Source organism: Parastagonospora nodorum, assembly GCF_000146915.1.
Source record: "Parastagonospora nodorum SN15 chromosome Unknown scaffold_4, whole genome shotgun sequence".
Lineage (NCBI taxonomy): Eukaryota > Fungi > Ascomycota > Dothideomycetes > Pleosporales > Phaeosphaeriaceae > Parastagonospora > Parastagonospora nodorum.
In genome coordinates this window covers 961955-975952 of record NW_001884552.1, presented here as the reverse complement: position 1 = coordinate 975952, position 13998 = coordinate 961955, and the positions used below count along the sequence as shown (strand labels likewise).

The following is a 13998-nucleotide window of genomic DNA, read 5'->3' as shown; positions in this document are numbered from 1 at the left end:
CAAGTCTCCTCTTCGAAAGTCATCACAACTAACACGGCCTAGAGAAACTGCCGCGGACGAGAACGGCACTGCGTACTATCCAATCCTCGATCGCGTATCACAGGGCTACTTCGACAAATATGCCACCGAACAAGACCTTTATACGGCCTTTGTAGATTTATTACACAATGACGGGCATATCACAGAGCCTGAAGCCCTCGCGTCTTTCGAGTTTGCACTGTCTGTTCGGTCGGCTGCGCCGCGAATAGAAGCACACTATCAGTTCTACAACACCTCCGTTGAGCCCTCGCTGCTTGCAGAACAGACAAATGCCTGCGATATCTGGATATCTTTTGGCGGGAAGCAATATTGCTCTCCACAATTCACCGAGCCTTTTGGCGATATCAAGAGTGAACGGTAGGAAGTGCAGAACAATCGGGATGTCATCATATTGACAATTTATAGCACATACGAACTACCCTTTGACCGTACACTCGGAAACAGCTCGGCTCTACCTGCAATTCTATACGCCGACATAACTGCACCGCAATTCAAACCATGGCACGATATGTTGAGCAAGACGGCGAAGGAAGGCAAGACATCGTATCGAATCCGCCACAAGCCTTCCAACAAAGCATCTAAATCGCCGCTAGTCGTGAATGGATATGGTGTTGAACTTCAGCTCAAGCGAACAGACTACATCGTCATCGACGACAGACAGAAGGACGAGAGTCAACCCAGCGGACAGAAGCCGCTCGTCACCGGCCTAGATGAAGACCAAGAAGTTGCGGACCTCAAACCCTTGTCCAAAGATGAGGTCTCCGATCTTGGTGTGAAAGCTGCCAGCTTTGTAATGAAGAGCGACCAGCCCATGGACACGCTTCTCAAGCTCGTACAGGACTTCCCAAAGTACTCCTCCATCATCGCTGGCCAAAACGTGTCGGAGAGCTTCCTGGAAGAGCATACCAAGAACCGAGAATTCCTTCTTCCTACTGGATTCAACATGATCTGGATCAATGGCGTTCAGATACCAGCACGAGATGTGAACCCATACTCTTTACTTTCACACCTTAGACGCGAGCGAACTTTGATTAACGGCATACGCAGCCAGGGTCTCTCTGCACCAGACGTTGTTGCACTTCTTTCACACGAAGCTATTGCTGCAACTCAGACTCAAGATGAACCTCAACGATATGATTTCAGAGACGAAATTGAAGGCGGCAATGTGATCATGTATCTGAACGATATTGAAAAGGATGACAGATACGAGAGTTGGCCCACTGACCTTCGAGCGGTAAGTGACTGCTTCCAAGCTTCGCTTGTTGTATACTGACAATAGCATTAGTTACTGCAAAGAACATTCCCAGGCCAATTGCCCTCTGTCAGGCGCGATATACACAACGCCATCGTTCCCATTGACTTCACCTCTATCGATGATGTCACTACCATCGTCGACACGATCTTGAGCTTGGTACAGAGAGGTATCCCGTTAAGGTGGGGTCTCGTGCCCCAGATCTTGACCGACGGCGCTCTAGAGCAAGCAAAGGTCATCTATTACCTACAGGATGCCTATGGGATTGCTGGTGTAACAAGCTATCTCCAAGATGTGAGTCAATCCCCATATATGCATATCCACCTCGACTGACAAGGGGCTCTAGTCACTCAATAACAAAAATCTTGCATCACCCGACAAGAACGCTTTTGCTTCGGTTATCAAAGACGGACAACTCGTTGCCGATCGCGAAGCGCTAGAGCTTACTGAAGTACTCAAGTCGGAAGAGGTACTCAAAAGAGCAGAAGCAGCGAAGCAGTACCTGAAGCGTCTCGCTGCAAATGTACCAAATGCCCCGGTATTTGTCAACGGTGTGCCAGTCGCTCAAACAGATGAGTGGCTCGGTGTCCTCAGCCAGCGAATTGGATCGGATCTTCGCCAGATTCAGCAGAACGTATTCAATGGCGTCTTCAACGAGGACAGCTGGGTGCCCCAGTTCTTCCTGTTGCAGGCCTCCGCAAGGCGTAACCCCTTCATCGTGCCGGAGAACGAGAAGAACATCACACTCATCAACATGGCTGAGTTTGAGCAGGCTCACGGGGAGAACTTTGGCAAGATGCCTCGCATCAAAGCTGCGGAATCTGCAAGCAAGAGCGACTGGGTTCATATTACAGTCCTTGGTGACTTTGATTCTCCTTCTGGACTGGCACTGCTGAAGTCTGCTGCCACCTACCGCGAAGAAAACCCGAATGCGGAGATTGTCTTAATTCACAACGCAAATGCCGACTCCGAGCGCAACACCTCTGATGATCTCCTCAAAGCATTTACCGAGTCGAATGGTGATTTTACTACAGAGGCACTGTCGGCATTGTTAGACAAGACGTCTGACTCCCGACCTGTTACGGAAGAATCAAAGGCGTTCTGGAAGTCCGCATCGCCAATACTTGAGGTATTCACGTTGAAGCCAGGACAGAACGCAATTATTGTCAATGGTCGCCAAGTTGGACCCATTCCAGACGATCTTGAATTCTCAAAAGATGACATTGAGACACTTGTCACGTACGAGACGAACAAGCGGACTGAACCTCTGAGCCTTGCCCTCACCGACCTCGACCTCACCTCTAAACTTTCTACACCCTTTGATGTTGCCAAGATTCAATCACTTGTCACGCTATCCACTATCTCTGATGTGCCAGACGGCATTTTTGAGTCTGCATCTACACTGCGCATGAGCAAGTTCAATAACTGGACTACCGAGCACACTGCGATCATCAAGGGCGACTTCGACAATGCTGTATTCCAGATTGTCGCTTCCATCGACCCAGCCACTGAGCAAGCACAGAAGTGGATTCCCATCCTGAAGACACTCAGCGACATGAATGGTGTCCATCTCAAGCTGTTCCTGAACCCCAAGCAAATGCTCCAGGAGCTTCCGATTAAACGGTTTTACAGGTATTTGCTTGATGCGAGACCAACCTTTAACGAAGACGGCTCGACTGGTAGTCTCGAAGCCGAGTTCTCTGGTATTCCGAAAGAAGCATTGCTCAATCTGGGCATGGACGTACCGCCGCCGTGGTTGGTTGCTCCAGAAGAGTCAATCCATGATCTTGACAACATTAAGCTAAGCACGCTTCCTGCTGGAAAGAATATCAATGCTATCTACGGTTTAGAAAGCATCTTGATTGAAGGACACTCTCGCGACACTACCCTTGGCGGTCAGCCACCTAGTGGAGCTGAAGTTGTCCTTGCGACTGAGAAGGACCCTCACTACGCCGATACCATCATCATGGCCAACCTTGGGTACTTCCAGTTCAAGACCAACCCAGGCTTCTACAACATCAGGCTCAAGACCGGTCGCTCGCAGGAGATATTTAGCCTTGACAGCGCAGGCCCCAAGGGTTGGGCACCGCAGCCGGGTGACGAGACCACCGAGATTGCGTTGATGAGCTTCCAGGGCGCAACAATCTTCCCTCGTCTTTCTCGCAAACCTGGTCAGGAAATGGCAGATGTTCTTACTCCAGATGAGTCACTCGCCTCCGAACTCGTTGGCAAGGGTACAGAAAAGGTCAACAAGCTTCTAGGCAAGCTCGGCCTGAACTTTGACTCGCAAAAGGTCCTTGACAAGGGCGCCGAACTGCTTGGTAGCAAGTCTAAGAAGAAGGGCACCCAAGCCGATATCAACATCTTCTCCGTCGCCTCAGGCCATCTCTATGAGCGCATGCTCAATATCATGATGCTTTCTGTCATGAAGCACACCAAGCACAGCGTCAAGTTCTGGTTCATTGAGCAATTCCTGTCGCCGTCGTTCAAGTCTTTTCTTCCACACATGGCCGCCGAATACGGTTTCGAATACGAGCTCGTCACCTACAAATGGCCACACTGGCTGCGCAGCCAAACCGAAAAGCAGCGCGAGATATGGGGTTACAAGATCCTCTTCCTAGACGTCTTGTTCCCACTTGATCTCGAAAAGGTCATCTTTGTCGACGCCGATCAGATCGTCCGCACAGATATGTACGAACTCGTCACTCACGATCTAGAGGGCGCACCCTACGGATTCACACCTATGGGTGACAGTCGTACAGAAATGGAGGGCTTCAGATTCTGGAAGACAGGCTACTGGGCCAACTTCCTGCGTGGAAGACCGTACCATATCTCCGCGTTGTATGTCGTTGATCTCGTCAAATTCCGCCAACTCGCAGCCGGCGACCGCCTCCGTCAACAATACCACCAACTCTCGGCCGATCCAAACTCTCTCTCCAACTTGGACCAAGACTTGCCCAACAATATGCAGTTCAACCTCCCGATCCATTCGCTGCCGCAGGAATGGCTGTGGTGCGAGACGTGGTGCAGTGATGCAGATCTGGAAAAGGCAAAGACGATTGATCTTTGCAACAACCCCATGACCAAGGAACCAAAGCTCGACCGCGCCAGACGCCAGATTCCAGAGTGGAATGTGTACGATGAGGAAGTGGGTGCTTTGGCGCGCAGAGTCAAGGGCGAAAAGGCGAAGGAGGAAGCGGTGGTGGATGTCCAGGCCGAAGAGCAGGTCAGAGAGAAGAAGGAGAAGGACGAAGAGAGGAGAAGGGATGAGCTGTAGACGCATGCATGTATGGAATGTTTAGACGAGCAGCTATAGACAACCCTCAATCGCCTTCCTTATCTCCTTGGGTCTTGCACCCGTAACGCCCTCCTGAATATCCCCGTCTTTGAAAATACTAAACGTCGGCATCTGACTGACGCCCAGCTCCTGCGCAATGTCCTCGCACTCTTCCACGTCGTATGTGTAGAATTTGACCTGCCAGCGTTAGCTAGGCGCGATAGATCAAGTAAGAGCAAGGCAGTTAGGTACATTCGGATACTCCTCAACCATCTTGGCGACTTCGGGTGCGATCACTTTGCACTGCTGGCACCATGTTGCGGTGCCTTCGAGGATCGTGACGCCTTCGTACATGACGGCACGCAGGTATTCGGCTTTGGAATGTAGGGAGGGGATTTCGGGGGCGGACATGATGAGGGGTGTGTCTTGTGAAGGTGAAGGTTGAATGATTGGTAGGGGGCATGGGTGTGTAGAGATGTCTTGATGTGGGTTCGGATGGGTGAAGGGAATGATGTCATAGTTGCTTGTTTGGGGATGGCGGGGGTCGGATGGGGGCTTGGGTAATAGTGAAGTAAGACGTGAGAAGGTTGATTAGTTAGGCCGTTCTAATATCACATGGAAGAAGCATATACAAGGAGAGCGTCTTGTTTCTGTATGGCGCGTACATGGGGTGTGAAGTAGTCTCGACGTGACAAGTTGTCTTATTTATGCGAATGTAAGGCAAATGGCAGCTTGTTTGGTACTATGGAATTTCTTATTTCGCTCCCGGTAATCTCACCGCATAGCATGGTGCTAACACGGTAAGTCATTCTAGGTAAACACGGTGATGGTGATTGTAGGATTCGAGCACGGGCCATGGGTCACCAAACGCGTCCCCCAGCGCCAAGGCTGACCATCACTCATCGCGCCAAACCTCGACCTAGCGACCTTCACATGTTGGTACTTTAATCGGTTTCTCACCCCACGCTCAGGACCGCGCAGGACCTTCATCGCCATACCAGAGCATTCACTCGTTAGATTCACCTGCGACATCAACCCTCGGAGTACTCCGCCCTTTGTCTCCGCCCATTCACACGTCTGCGGCACGTCGCGACAATGAGCGAAGCCCAACCCCAGCAGCAGGGCCAGCAGGCGCCTGGCGGCCAAGCAGCACAGTTGATGCGACCCGACGACATTCTCAGGCTTCAGTGTCTTAGCGAAGATGAAAGGCAGAAATATCGCCAGATCATGATGAACTTCTGGAACATGACCCAGCACCATGCGCAGGGCACATCCGAGCATACCACGGCGCGCGCGAAGCTCTTCGAGTACTCACAGAAGTTCATAACCCGCGAGAGACAATTCCGCAAGCAGAAGATGCAACAACAACAAGGAAACCAAGGTCAATCCAGCCAGGGGTCACAGCAGAGCCAGGGCCAGCCCAAGCAGGAGCAACCACAGGCGCAAAACACTGCAGGTGCGCCGAGCCAGGCTTCAGCACAGCAGTCCCAACCACAAGCCGCCAACCAATCGCGACCAGCTGGGTCAGCCCCGCCAATCGACAGTGCCATATACAAGCATGTACAAGCATTCCCGATTCACCTCCCGCCCAACGGCCCAACTCCCGGAACACCAGAATACAACGCCAAGGTTAAGGAATACCGGAATGGCTACTTGAATATGCTGGTCAAACAAGCGCAACATGCGGAGAACAGGCGGAAGATCCTGAGCCAGATAGAAGAAAAGCAGAAAACAGGACAGGAAGTTCCCGCCGATGCGCTGAATATGAAGGCGCGCATAGAAAAGGAGCATGCCAACATGAGCGAGCAAGTGGAGAAGTTTCGCAAGGCGCAGAAAACGTGGAAGGACGATCGGGAAAGAAAAGACCAAGAGGCTGCGCAGGGACAGCCGGTGTCGCAAGAGCAGTCCCAGATCCCGACCCAATCGCCGCACCAGCAGCAACAGCAACCACAACAACAACCTCAAGCACAACACCTTCAGCGACAATCCTCACAGCCAGGCATTCCTAACCAGGCCCCGGTCAAAGAAGAGCCACAAATAAAGGTCGAAGGTGGCCAGGTTCCGCAGCAACAGCCCGTCGCGCAGTTCAACATGCAAGGTAACCAGCAGCCGCAACAACCGCCCCAGAACCTCCAAATGCCGCCCTCGATGCAGCAGCAGCTCCAGCATCAACAGCAGCAACATCATCAACAACAACAACAGCAACCGCAGCAGCATCCGCAGCAGCAGCAACAACAAGCTCGGCCACCGCCTGGCCCCCACCCGCAGGGCATGCCACCAAGCCAGGTGCAACAGCAGTTCGCGCAGCCAGGACAACAACAGCACATGCAGCAGAACCGTCCGCAGATCAACCCCCACCAAGCAAATGCACACCAGCACCAGAGCAATTCACCTCACCCTCAATCAGCCACATCCAATGCGCCAGGCCCGCCCGTCCCGCTTTCACACCAAGCAGCTGTCAGCGCCGCGAACCGCTCGTATACCGACCCCCAGCGCACTGGCACGCCGCTCCAGCAAGGACAGGGCAACTTTGGCAACAGGGAGCGCGAGCAGCTTAACAACCCCAAGATGCCGATTCCCCGCCATCTCAACGTCACATCGCCTGCGCCTGTGCACATGGGTCAGGCTCGGCCAACCATGAGTGGACCCACTAACGGTGCGCCTGGTCCTATGGGACAGCCTGTCATTCCCCGGCCTCCTCCATTCCAGCTCGAGGGCGAGGGCGACCGTGTGCTCAGCAAGCGCAAACTGGACGAGCTTGTTCGCCAAGTCACCGGTGGATCGGAGGAGGCGCTGACTTCCGAGGTTGAAGAGGTATGTCAATAATATCACAGTGTTTATCTCGTGTGCTAACATATCCCCAGGCGGTGCTCCAACTCGCCGACGACTTCGTCGACAACGTCATCAGCAGCGCATGCAAGCTCAGCAAGCTCCGCGAGTCACCACAGCTCGACATCCGCGACCTTCAACTCATCCTCGAGCGCAACTACAACATCCGCATCCCCGGCTACGCTTCGGACGAAGTGCGTACCGTGCGCAAAGTCGTGCCAGCTACAGGCTGGGTGGAGAAGATGAAAGCGGTCAACGCGGCCAAGGTCATGGGCGGGAAGACGGACTTTTAGTCTGCCTCTTTTCTCGCTCGTGCCGCGCTGGATGTATAATGCTAATACTTGCTATGTTTTCAATTAGATACGGTTGCGAGATCGGATAGTCCCGTTACCAAGGAGAAGAACGCTACGGCAATCTCACCAGAACAATTACCTATTACAGCAATTCTTGCCAACTGTGAAATCGTTGACGTTACTGCGGATGGCAGATTCGTACTCAAACTCCCATCATATGTCGTCTCGCGTTGTCATATGTCCTTGTTCGTGGGCCCCATCGACGTACCGACTCATTTCATCTACGACCCGGCAAGACCGCTTGGGTTACGCTGGAAACGCCACTTCGTTCCGTCTACGTCGAAGCTGTTGGGGCCGAAATGCATCCATGCCCACGCGGGATGTGCCACGGTATTTCTGTTCTGCGACAAGTGCGAGATGTGCGTAAAATTGGCGACAGAAACGGAGCCGTGGTGTGCTCCAACGGTGCAGACTCGGACGTGGTCGGCGGCGGAGTTGAGGGACAAGTTTGTGCGAAAAGTGCTAATGGAGGAGGAATAAGGGTTATCCATTGAGAATAGCATTCCTTCGTTCGTGGATGTATGCTATCAATAAAGTTCAAGAACATCACCAAAATGGACTGAGGCACAACATGTTGTTTGTTTGTTCATTGGAGTATTTGCAATTTCCTTGCTTGTCTGTTTCGCGGATCATTTCATGAATGATCCAAAGACTATCGTACATGTGTAATGGACTAGCATCGCAGTGCTGCTAGTCCAGAATAAAAGATAAAAGAAAATGGTGAGTTTGTGAGCGGAGTGCGCAACTCAAAGGAAGAAGGTGATATCTGAGTGCTCTGGATTAAAGCTTAAAGGTAGCAGCCAAATCGTTCTTTGCTGCAGTATAAAAAAGGTGGGGGTATCTATCGCCTCTCTTGGGCATTTGTCGAATGTATAAAAAAAAAAGGTGTGAGGTATCCAAGTTGAAGATTTGGTGAAATGAATATGAGTGGAGTGGAGTGAGGTTGGTGATGGTGCTGGAGTTGTTGATATGGGCATGCACGTTGATTTCGGATGCGGTCGTACAAATTATAAAATGGTGATATAGGAAAAAATATGTGACAACGAATGAGATTGGGGTGGATGGGTTTCCAGATCCGAGGGTCATGTCCAAGATGTAGGATGATGTCGTGCTTTATACGGTTTCGTAATTGGGGTCGATTTGAAGGGTCGGCGTCCGGGCCTGGTTCTTCTGCTTCTGCCACTCCAAGGTGATTTCCTCGCGAACGCCTTGACACCATTTGAGAAGGGCGATATCGAGCTTCTTCCAGGCTAGATCGTCGTCACCATGTACGATGCCCATGACGTCAACGTCCAGCTTGATGTCCCAGCGTAGCTCAGCTGCCTTGACCCAGTAGCGCAAATTGTCTGCGCATCGGTATGGTTTCGCGGTATCGGTGTGGTAATGCTTGATCTCCTCGAAGTGTCGTCGTGATTTTCGTACAAGGCGCGTTGTGAAGATGTACTAGTCGCAGACCGCTCTGGAGTTCTGCTAGGAAGGGAGTTGGGAGCTCCCCATCTTTGGGCTCTGTCCAGTCTGGGAGGGCGTCTGAGCTGCTGTCAAACGACTTGAGGAACAGGAGTTCTCTTTCACGCTCCTTGCCAGTCCAATCACCCTCCCTCCACGACCAGTTTTCTCTTTCTTCTTGCTCCTGCTTCTCCTTCTCTTCCTCGGTGTCGAGTAGCTTGCCGATATCGACAACCCACTGCTTGATTGAAATCGTCTCGTAGGGTTGTACTCCGTTGGCAAAGTTGCGGATGGCAAGGCGTTTCAGGACCTCGAGTACTTCGTAGAGTTCCTTCCGGATGGTTCGTTCCGACTTGAGGGAGTAGAGTCTTTGCGGCTCCTCGTGTGCAGTGTAATAGTTCTTCGCTGCCCTGATGGCAAGGGTAGTGACATCGAGTAGGTTGAGGCCTTGGATCTCAAACCAGCTGGACTGGTCGACGTCGACCTTTTGCTCGGCACCAAAGCCCTTCTCCAGCTCACGCAGGTGCTTCATGGCTTCGGCCAGGGACTCGCGTAGTTCCCGGCGCAGGACCGTCATGTCGGGCGGCGGGGGCAGGTAGACAGGGTTGTTCTTGTAGGTACTGACGGTGGGGGGCAGCATCATTGGCTCGTTATCCTCCCAGCTAAGCGAGGCAGTCTCGTCAAGAGGTGACTCAACGAAGCCCTCGCCAAGATGCTCCATGGTGCCATCCGGCGAGGGAAATGACAACACAGACATGTCGCCCTCCATTGGCGATAGTGGGGGTTCGTTGCCGCTCGAAGTGCGCGACCCGGCCTTTCGTCCCTTCGCGACGCGCCCCGTTGCCGTGTCCAACAGACCGGTGCGGGCGAAGTAGTACTGCAGATGCGCAATGGTGCCCAGGTTTTGCACGCTTTCCCTGTTCTTCGCCGACTTGGAGAACTGAGTGCCTTCCGGACGCATGTAGCCCCGTCTCCCACGGCCGCCATCAGAGAGCCTGGAGCTTGCTGAGCGCCCCGAGATTGATGATACTGAAGACGCGGTTGATACAGAGCGGTCGAGCATGGGCACTGAGCCCAGTGCGAGTGAGGGGACCGCCCATGGCTCGGGCGAACCAGCGCGATCGAGGGGAGGAGAGGGTGTCGTGTCCATATTGGCGATGGATGAGAGATGGGGGCGTGAGGGGGCGGGCGATAAGCAGATACGGGCAGTTGTGGAAAAGGAATGTGAGAGGGGGGTCTGCAGGCGATGACTGCAGAGATGGGGTTCAACTGTGTTTGTGCTTGTGCTTGTGGAGACTCATAGATGGTGGTCGTTGCTGAGGTTTCAGGAAAGGAGAGGGAAGGAGCGATCCGACGACACGCGAAATTGCATGCAAACAACGCGACGACACTAGCGCCAACCCGCTCTCGTCCACACCCATCGGGCGAGACCACCGGCCACGCATGAATGCGTATTTCATCGAGTTCCAGGTTGATGGGTGATAGAATGCGTCCTTTGCTAGTCCGAGCCGCTCTCTGCGGTGCCGACTCGAGTGATGGTGCCCCGCATTCCGTCCTGGCTAGCTGCAGGGGTCGTCACTTCCCGTTTCAGCGCGTCTGCAGTGCTTCAGGAATCGATATGACGTCGTCGCTACGGTATGCATGAGGTCGTCTTTCTGTTGACCAGATGCTCACACTTCTCGTTGCCGAGACAGCTATCTCCAAAAGTCTAATCTGAATGAAGCGTATCTTCTCGACCACAGCTAAAATGTCAACCAAGCGCGTGCGTTCATCCGCAATTTGCCCGGGCCAGGGCTAACGACACCAGATCTCTTACACAGTCAAAGGCGAGGTCCAGGGCGTGAACTTCAGGTACCACTCACCTCATGGGACCCAATTGCATTCATTTTGACGCAGACGCAGGTCTTTCACGCAGAAGCAGGCCAGAAGCATTGGAGTCACTGGCTTCGTCACAAACGCATCGGATGGCAGTGTAGGTGCAGCCTCGTTTTCATCGTCCCCATACCAACACCACGCAGGTCCAGGGCGAGGCACAGGGCAGCGACGATGCGATCAAGCAGTTCGTCCAGCACCTGAACAAGGGTCCCCCAGCAGCATCCGTCTCTAGCGTCAAGCACGACGACATCTCCACCAAGTCAGGCGAAAGCAGCTTCAATGTTCCGTAAAGCTGCTTCCCGTAGTCTGGGCTTCAGCTAGTGGCGGGAAGCCACATGCCCTAGAGTTGCCGACTAGTTCCTCCAGAAGACGAATGCGGCACGGCAGGACTTCCATGTACTTATATCAGACCATGGACTAAGAATAAAACACTTCGACGCAGGTCTTGTACGTTCTATTCCATCGGAAGCAAGCGCGATGCAGCGTTCTACCGTCATCCACGCTGCATGCACGTAAGCCTTGGAGGTGTCAGGCCGCCCTCTATGACAAAATAAGAGGAGGAATACGGAATAATACTCGATGCCCGGACTTGCAAGTTCTGTTGACGTCGTTTTTAATCGCAAGTGATAACGCTATGAGATGAACTCAATATAGCCTAGGATGCGTCTTGCGTCTGGTGCACTGCAGCACTGTGAAGTCTACGAGGAACGCTAGAAATGCAGGATAATCCGAGATCGCTCAGCTTCTACTAGACAGTGCAGAGCCTGCCAGAAGATCTGACTCTGAATATGCACTATCATGCCGATGGGAGCTTGGACTCACTTGCCTTCATGTCGCACTTGAACCTACGGCATCACCAAGGGTCCTTCTTCGCTATGGGATGATGCAACCTGAAGACGTAGGCAAAAATTTAAAAGAATTTTAAGTCCATATTATCCCTGCGACTAACCATGCCTTTGAAAACAATTCAGAGGAGATGCGCATGTATGTGTCTCTGGTAAAGACCAAGTGGTGTTCTGACGCCGCAGGGCTGAACGGGAACCCGACGGTCGACCGAGACGCCGACGGGGTCTAATCGGGACCTCTTGCCCGGCCCATTTTCGTGTATATGACAACAACATCAAACATCCGCCACAAAGTCCTCGTTGCACGCGACCATGCACGTGGCAACAGAGCAACTATTCGCTCTTTTCGGCCTCTCAAACGGTGCCCACTGCTCGCCGACGCTGCCGCAGCACGGATGTGGCGTCGATAGTGTCCTAGTTCGTCCTGCCTTTGATGACTTGCGGCAGGATTGGTGCACAGAACTTTCTATAGTCGTGGGCGTCACGGGCTGATTAGACTGTATTGATATAAAGCGCAACGTGTGCGTCAGCCGCTTGCCTACTTACCGTCGACACTTGCGAGAACAGACTCACATCACCTTCAACCTATATCGATACACAAATCGAGAACAAACCCCAAGACATTGACCATCCATGATCTCATCTATAGCAATCAGTCGAACCACGCCGACTTCAAAGAGGGCGGCTGTTCATGTGTTCAAAGCCGCCAATGGCTCTAGATCCGTTAGATGTCGTTCGTCTTTCATTGTAGCACGACACTTCTCATCCTCACCGAATAGCCCTAAGATGGACGTATTCTTCGAACAGAGAGAGACTGAGAAGGTTCGCAAGACACCAGCTGCATGGTCACATCCAGGTACGCAGTGCATATGCACTACCTCTATTCATCATTATGCTGATATACTTTAGCCTATTCCAAAGAGGAAATGGAAAACGTCGTCGTTGCGCATCGCGAGGCCAAGACCATGTCAGACAAACTGGCGCTCATCGCCGTCAAAACCATGCGATGGGGACTCGACACAGCAACAGGATACAAGCATGAGAAAGCTGTAGCTCTGCACCAGAAGGACCCGGTAGCCGCACAACGCAAGTACGGTATGACGGCGAAGAAGTACATGATCAGAAATGTCTTCCTCGAAAGCATTGCTGGTGTGCCTGGAATGGTTGCCGGCATGATAAGGCATCTGAACTCAATGAGGAGGATGAAGCGCGACAATGGGTGGTGAGCGAGACAACCCACATGAGCTTGGCCCAGACTGACGGTTTTCCAGGATCGAGACCTTGCTCGAGGAGAGCTACAACGAGCGAATGCATCTCCTGGTGTTCCTGAAAATGCAGCAGCCAGGACCATTCATGCGCTTCATGGTACTTGCAGCGCAGGGCGTCTGGTGCAACGCAATGTTCTTCGCCTACCTCATTAGCCCCCGCATTGTGCACCGTCTTGTCGGATATCTCGAAGAGGAAGCTGTCTATACCTACACACGCCAGATCAAGGACCTCGACGCAGGTCGCTTGCCCGAATGGGAGAAACTACAAGCCCCTCAGATTGCCATCGACTATTGGAAGATGCCCGAGGGTAACCGGACGATGCGCGATCTGCTTCTCTACAGTAAGTATGCCGTAAATCTCTAGGATTATCCAAGCTAACGCACAGCAGTTCGCGCAGATGAGAGTAAGCACCGCGAAGTCAACCATACCTTTGGTAATCTCGATCAGAAAGAGGACCCCAACCCTTTCGTGAGCGAGTACAAGGACCCGGAGAAGCCGCACCCCAGCAAAGGCCTTGAGCATCCAAAGCCAACTGGCTGGGAACGCCACGAGATTATTTGAGTTGACGTTACATATTTCTCTACTATCCTCTTTGTCAGTGTTTCCTACCTCATGACATAGCGTTTACTTTTCTCCACTCTCCAAAAGTATTTCGGGCGTTCATCGGAGTTGAATCGACAGTAGACCGCGATACCCTACGGTGGACAAGTATGTACCTAGTTTCGTCGCCTCTCGTGGGTACAATGAATAGCGACGGGACGGATGATCCGGACCCGCATTTGCCTCACAAAAGTGCCATGCCAGCCCTGCCAT

The 13998-nt window shown here is 52.6% G+C and overlaps 6 protein-coding genes across 6 annotated transcripts; 4 read left to right on the top strand and 2 right to left on the bottom strand.

Moving 5' to 3' along the window:
• Positions 1–547: 547 nt before the first annotated feature.
• Positions 548–4629, top strand: SNOG_03036 (hypothetical protein; the record flags this gene model as incomplete). The annotated part of the gene is made up of 3 exons (XM_001793573.1): positions 548–1277; positions 1347–1585; positions 1638–4629. The coding sequence occupies 3 exons, from the start codon at positions 548–550 to the stop codon at positions 4566–4568; spliced, it is 3900 nt and encodes a 1299-aa protein (XP_001793625.1). The 3' UTR covers positions 4569–4629.
• Positions 4565–5004, bottom strand: SNOG_03035 (hypothetical protein). The gene is made up of 2 exons (XM_001793572.1): positions 4821–5004; positions 4565–4766 (listed from the first exon to the last, which is right to left on the bottom strand). Exons 1-2 carry the CDS (start codon positions 4977–4979, stop codon positions 4602–4604), a joined length of 324 nt encoding a protein of 107 aa, XP_001793624.1. The 5' UTR covers positions 4980–5004; the 3' UTR covers positions 4565–4601.
• A 659-nt stretch (positions 5005–5663) lies between these two features.
• Positions 5664–7690, top strand: SNOG_03034 (hypothetical protein; the record flags this gene model as incomplete). The annotated part of the gene is made up of 2 exons (XM_001793571.1): positions 5664–7382; positions 7433–7690. 2 exons carry the CDS (start codon positions 5664–5666, stop codon positions 7688–7690), a joined length of 1977 nt encoding a protein of 658 aa, XP_001793623.1.
• Positions 7691–7971: 281 nt separating this feature from the next.
• SNOG_03033 (hypothetical protein) lies at positions 7972–10346 on the bottom strand (the record flags this gene model as incomplete). Its single annotated transcript, XM_001793570.1, has 3 exons — positions 7972–8274; positions 8870–9096; positions 9206–10346. The coding sequence occupies 3 exons, from the start codon at positions 10344–10346 to the stop codon at positions 7972–7974; spliced, it is 1671 nt and encodes a 556-aa protein (XP_001793622.1).
• A 597-nt stretch (positions 10347–10943) lies between these two features.
• On the top strand, positions 10944–11361 carry SNOG_03032 (hypothetical protein; the record flags this gene model as incomplete). Its single annotated transcript, XM_001793569.1, has 4 exons — positions 10944–10958; positions 11004–11047; positions 11099–11168; positions 11215–11361. 4 exons carry the CDS (start codon positions 10944–10946, stop codon positions 11359–11361), a joined length of 276 nt encoding a protein of 91 aa, XP_001793621.1.
• Positions 11362–12470: 1109 nt separating this feature from the next.
• SNOG_03031 (hypothetical protein) lies at positions 12471–13977 on the top strand. The gene is made up of 4 exons (XM_001793568.1): positions 12471–12772; positions 12826–13138; positions 13188–13525; positions 13574–13977. The coding sequence occupies exons 1-4, from the start codon at positions 12550–12552 to the stop codon at positions 13744–13746; spliced, it is 1047 nt and encodes a 348-aa protein (XP_001793620.1). The 5' UTR covers positions 12471–12549; the 3' UTR covers positions 13747–13977.
• Positions 13978–13998: the final 21 nt, after the last annotated feature.

Excerpts from the sequence above, each read along its gene's own strand:
- SNOG_03031 (XM_001793568.1), top strand. The coding sequence starts at position 12,550 with ATGATCTCATCTATAGCAATCAGTCGAACCACGCCGACTTCAAAGAGG. Across the intron at positions 13,139-13,187 it reads ATGAAGCGCGACAATGGGTG|GATCGAGACCTTGCTCGAGG; the intron begins GTGAGCGAGACA and ends ACGGTTTTCCAG. Across the intron at positions 13,526-13,573 it reads GCGCGATCTGCTTCTCTACA|TTCGCGCAGATGAGAGTAAG; the intron begins GTAAGTATGCCG and ends AACGCACAGCAG.
- SNOG_03035 (XM_001793572.1), bottom strand. The coding sequence starts at position 4,979 with ATGTCCGCCCCCGAAATCCCCTCCCTACATTCCAAAGCCGAATACCTG. Across the intron at positions 4,767-4,820 it reads TGGTTGAGGAGTATCCGAAT|GTCAAATTCTACACATACGA; the intron begins GTACCTAACTGC and ends TAACGCTGGCAG.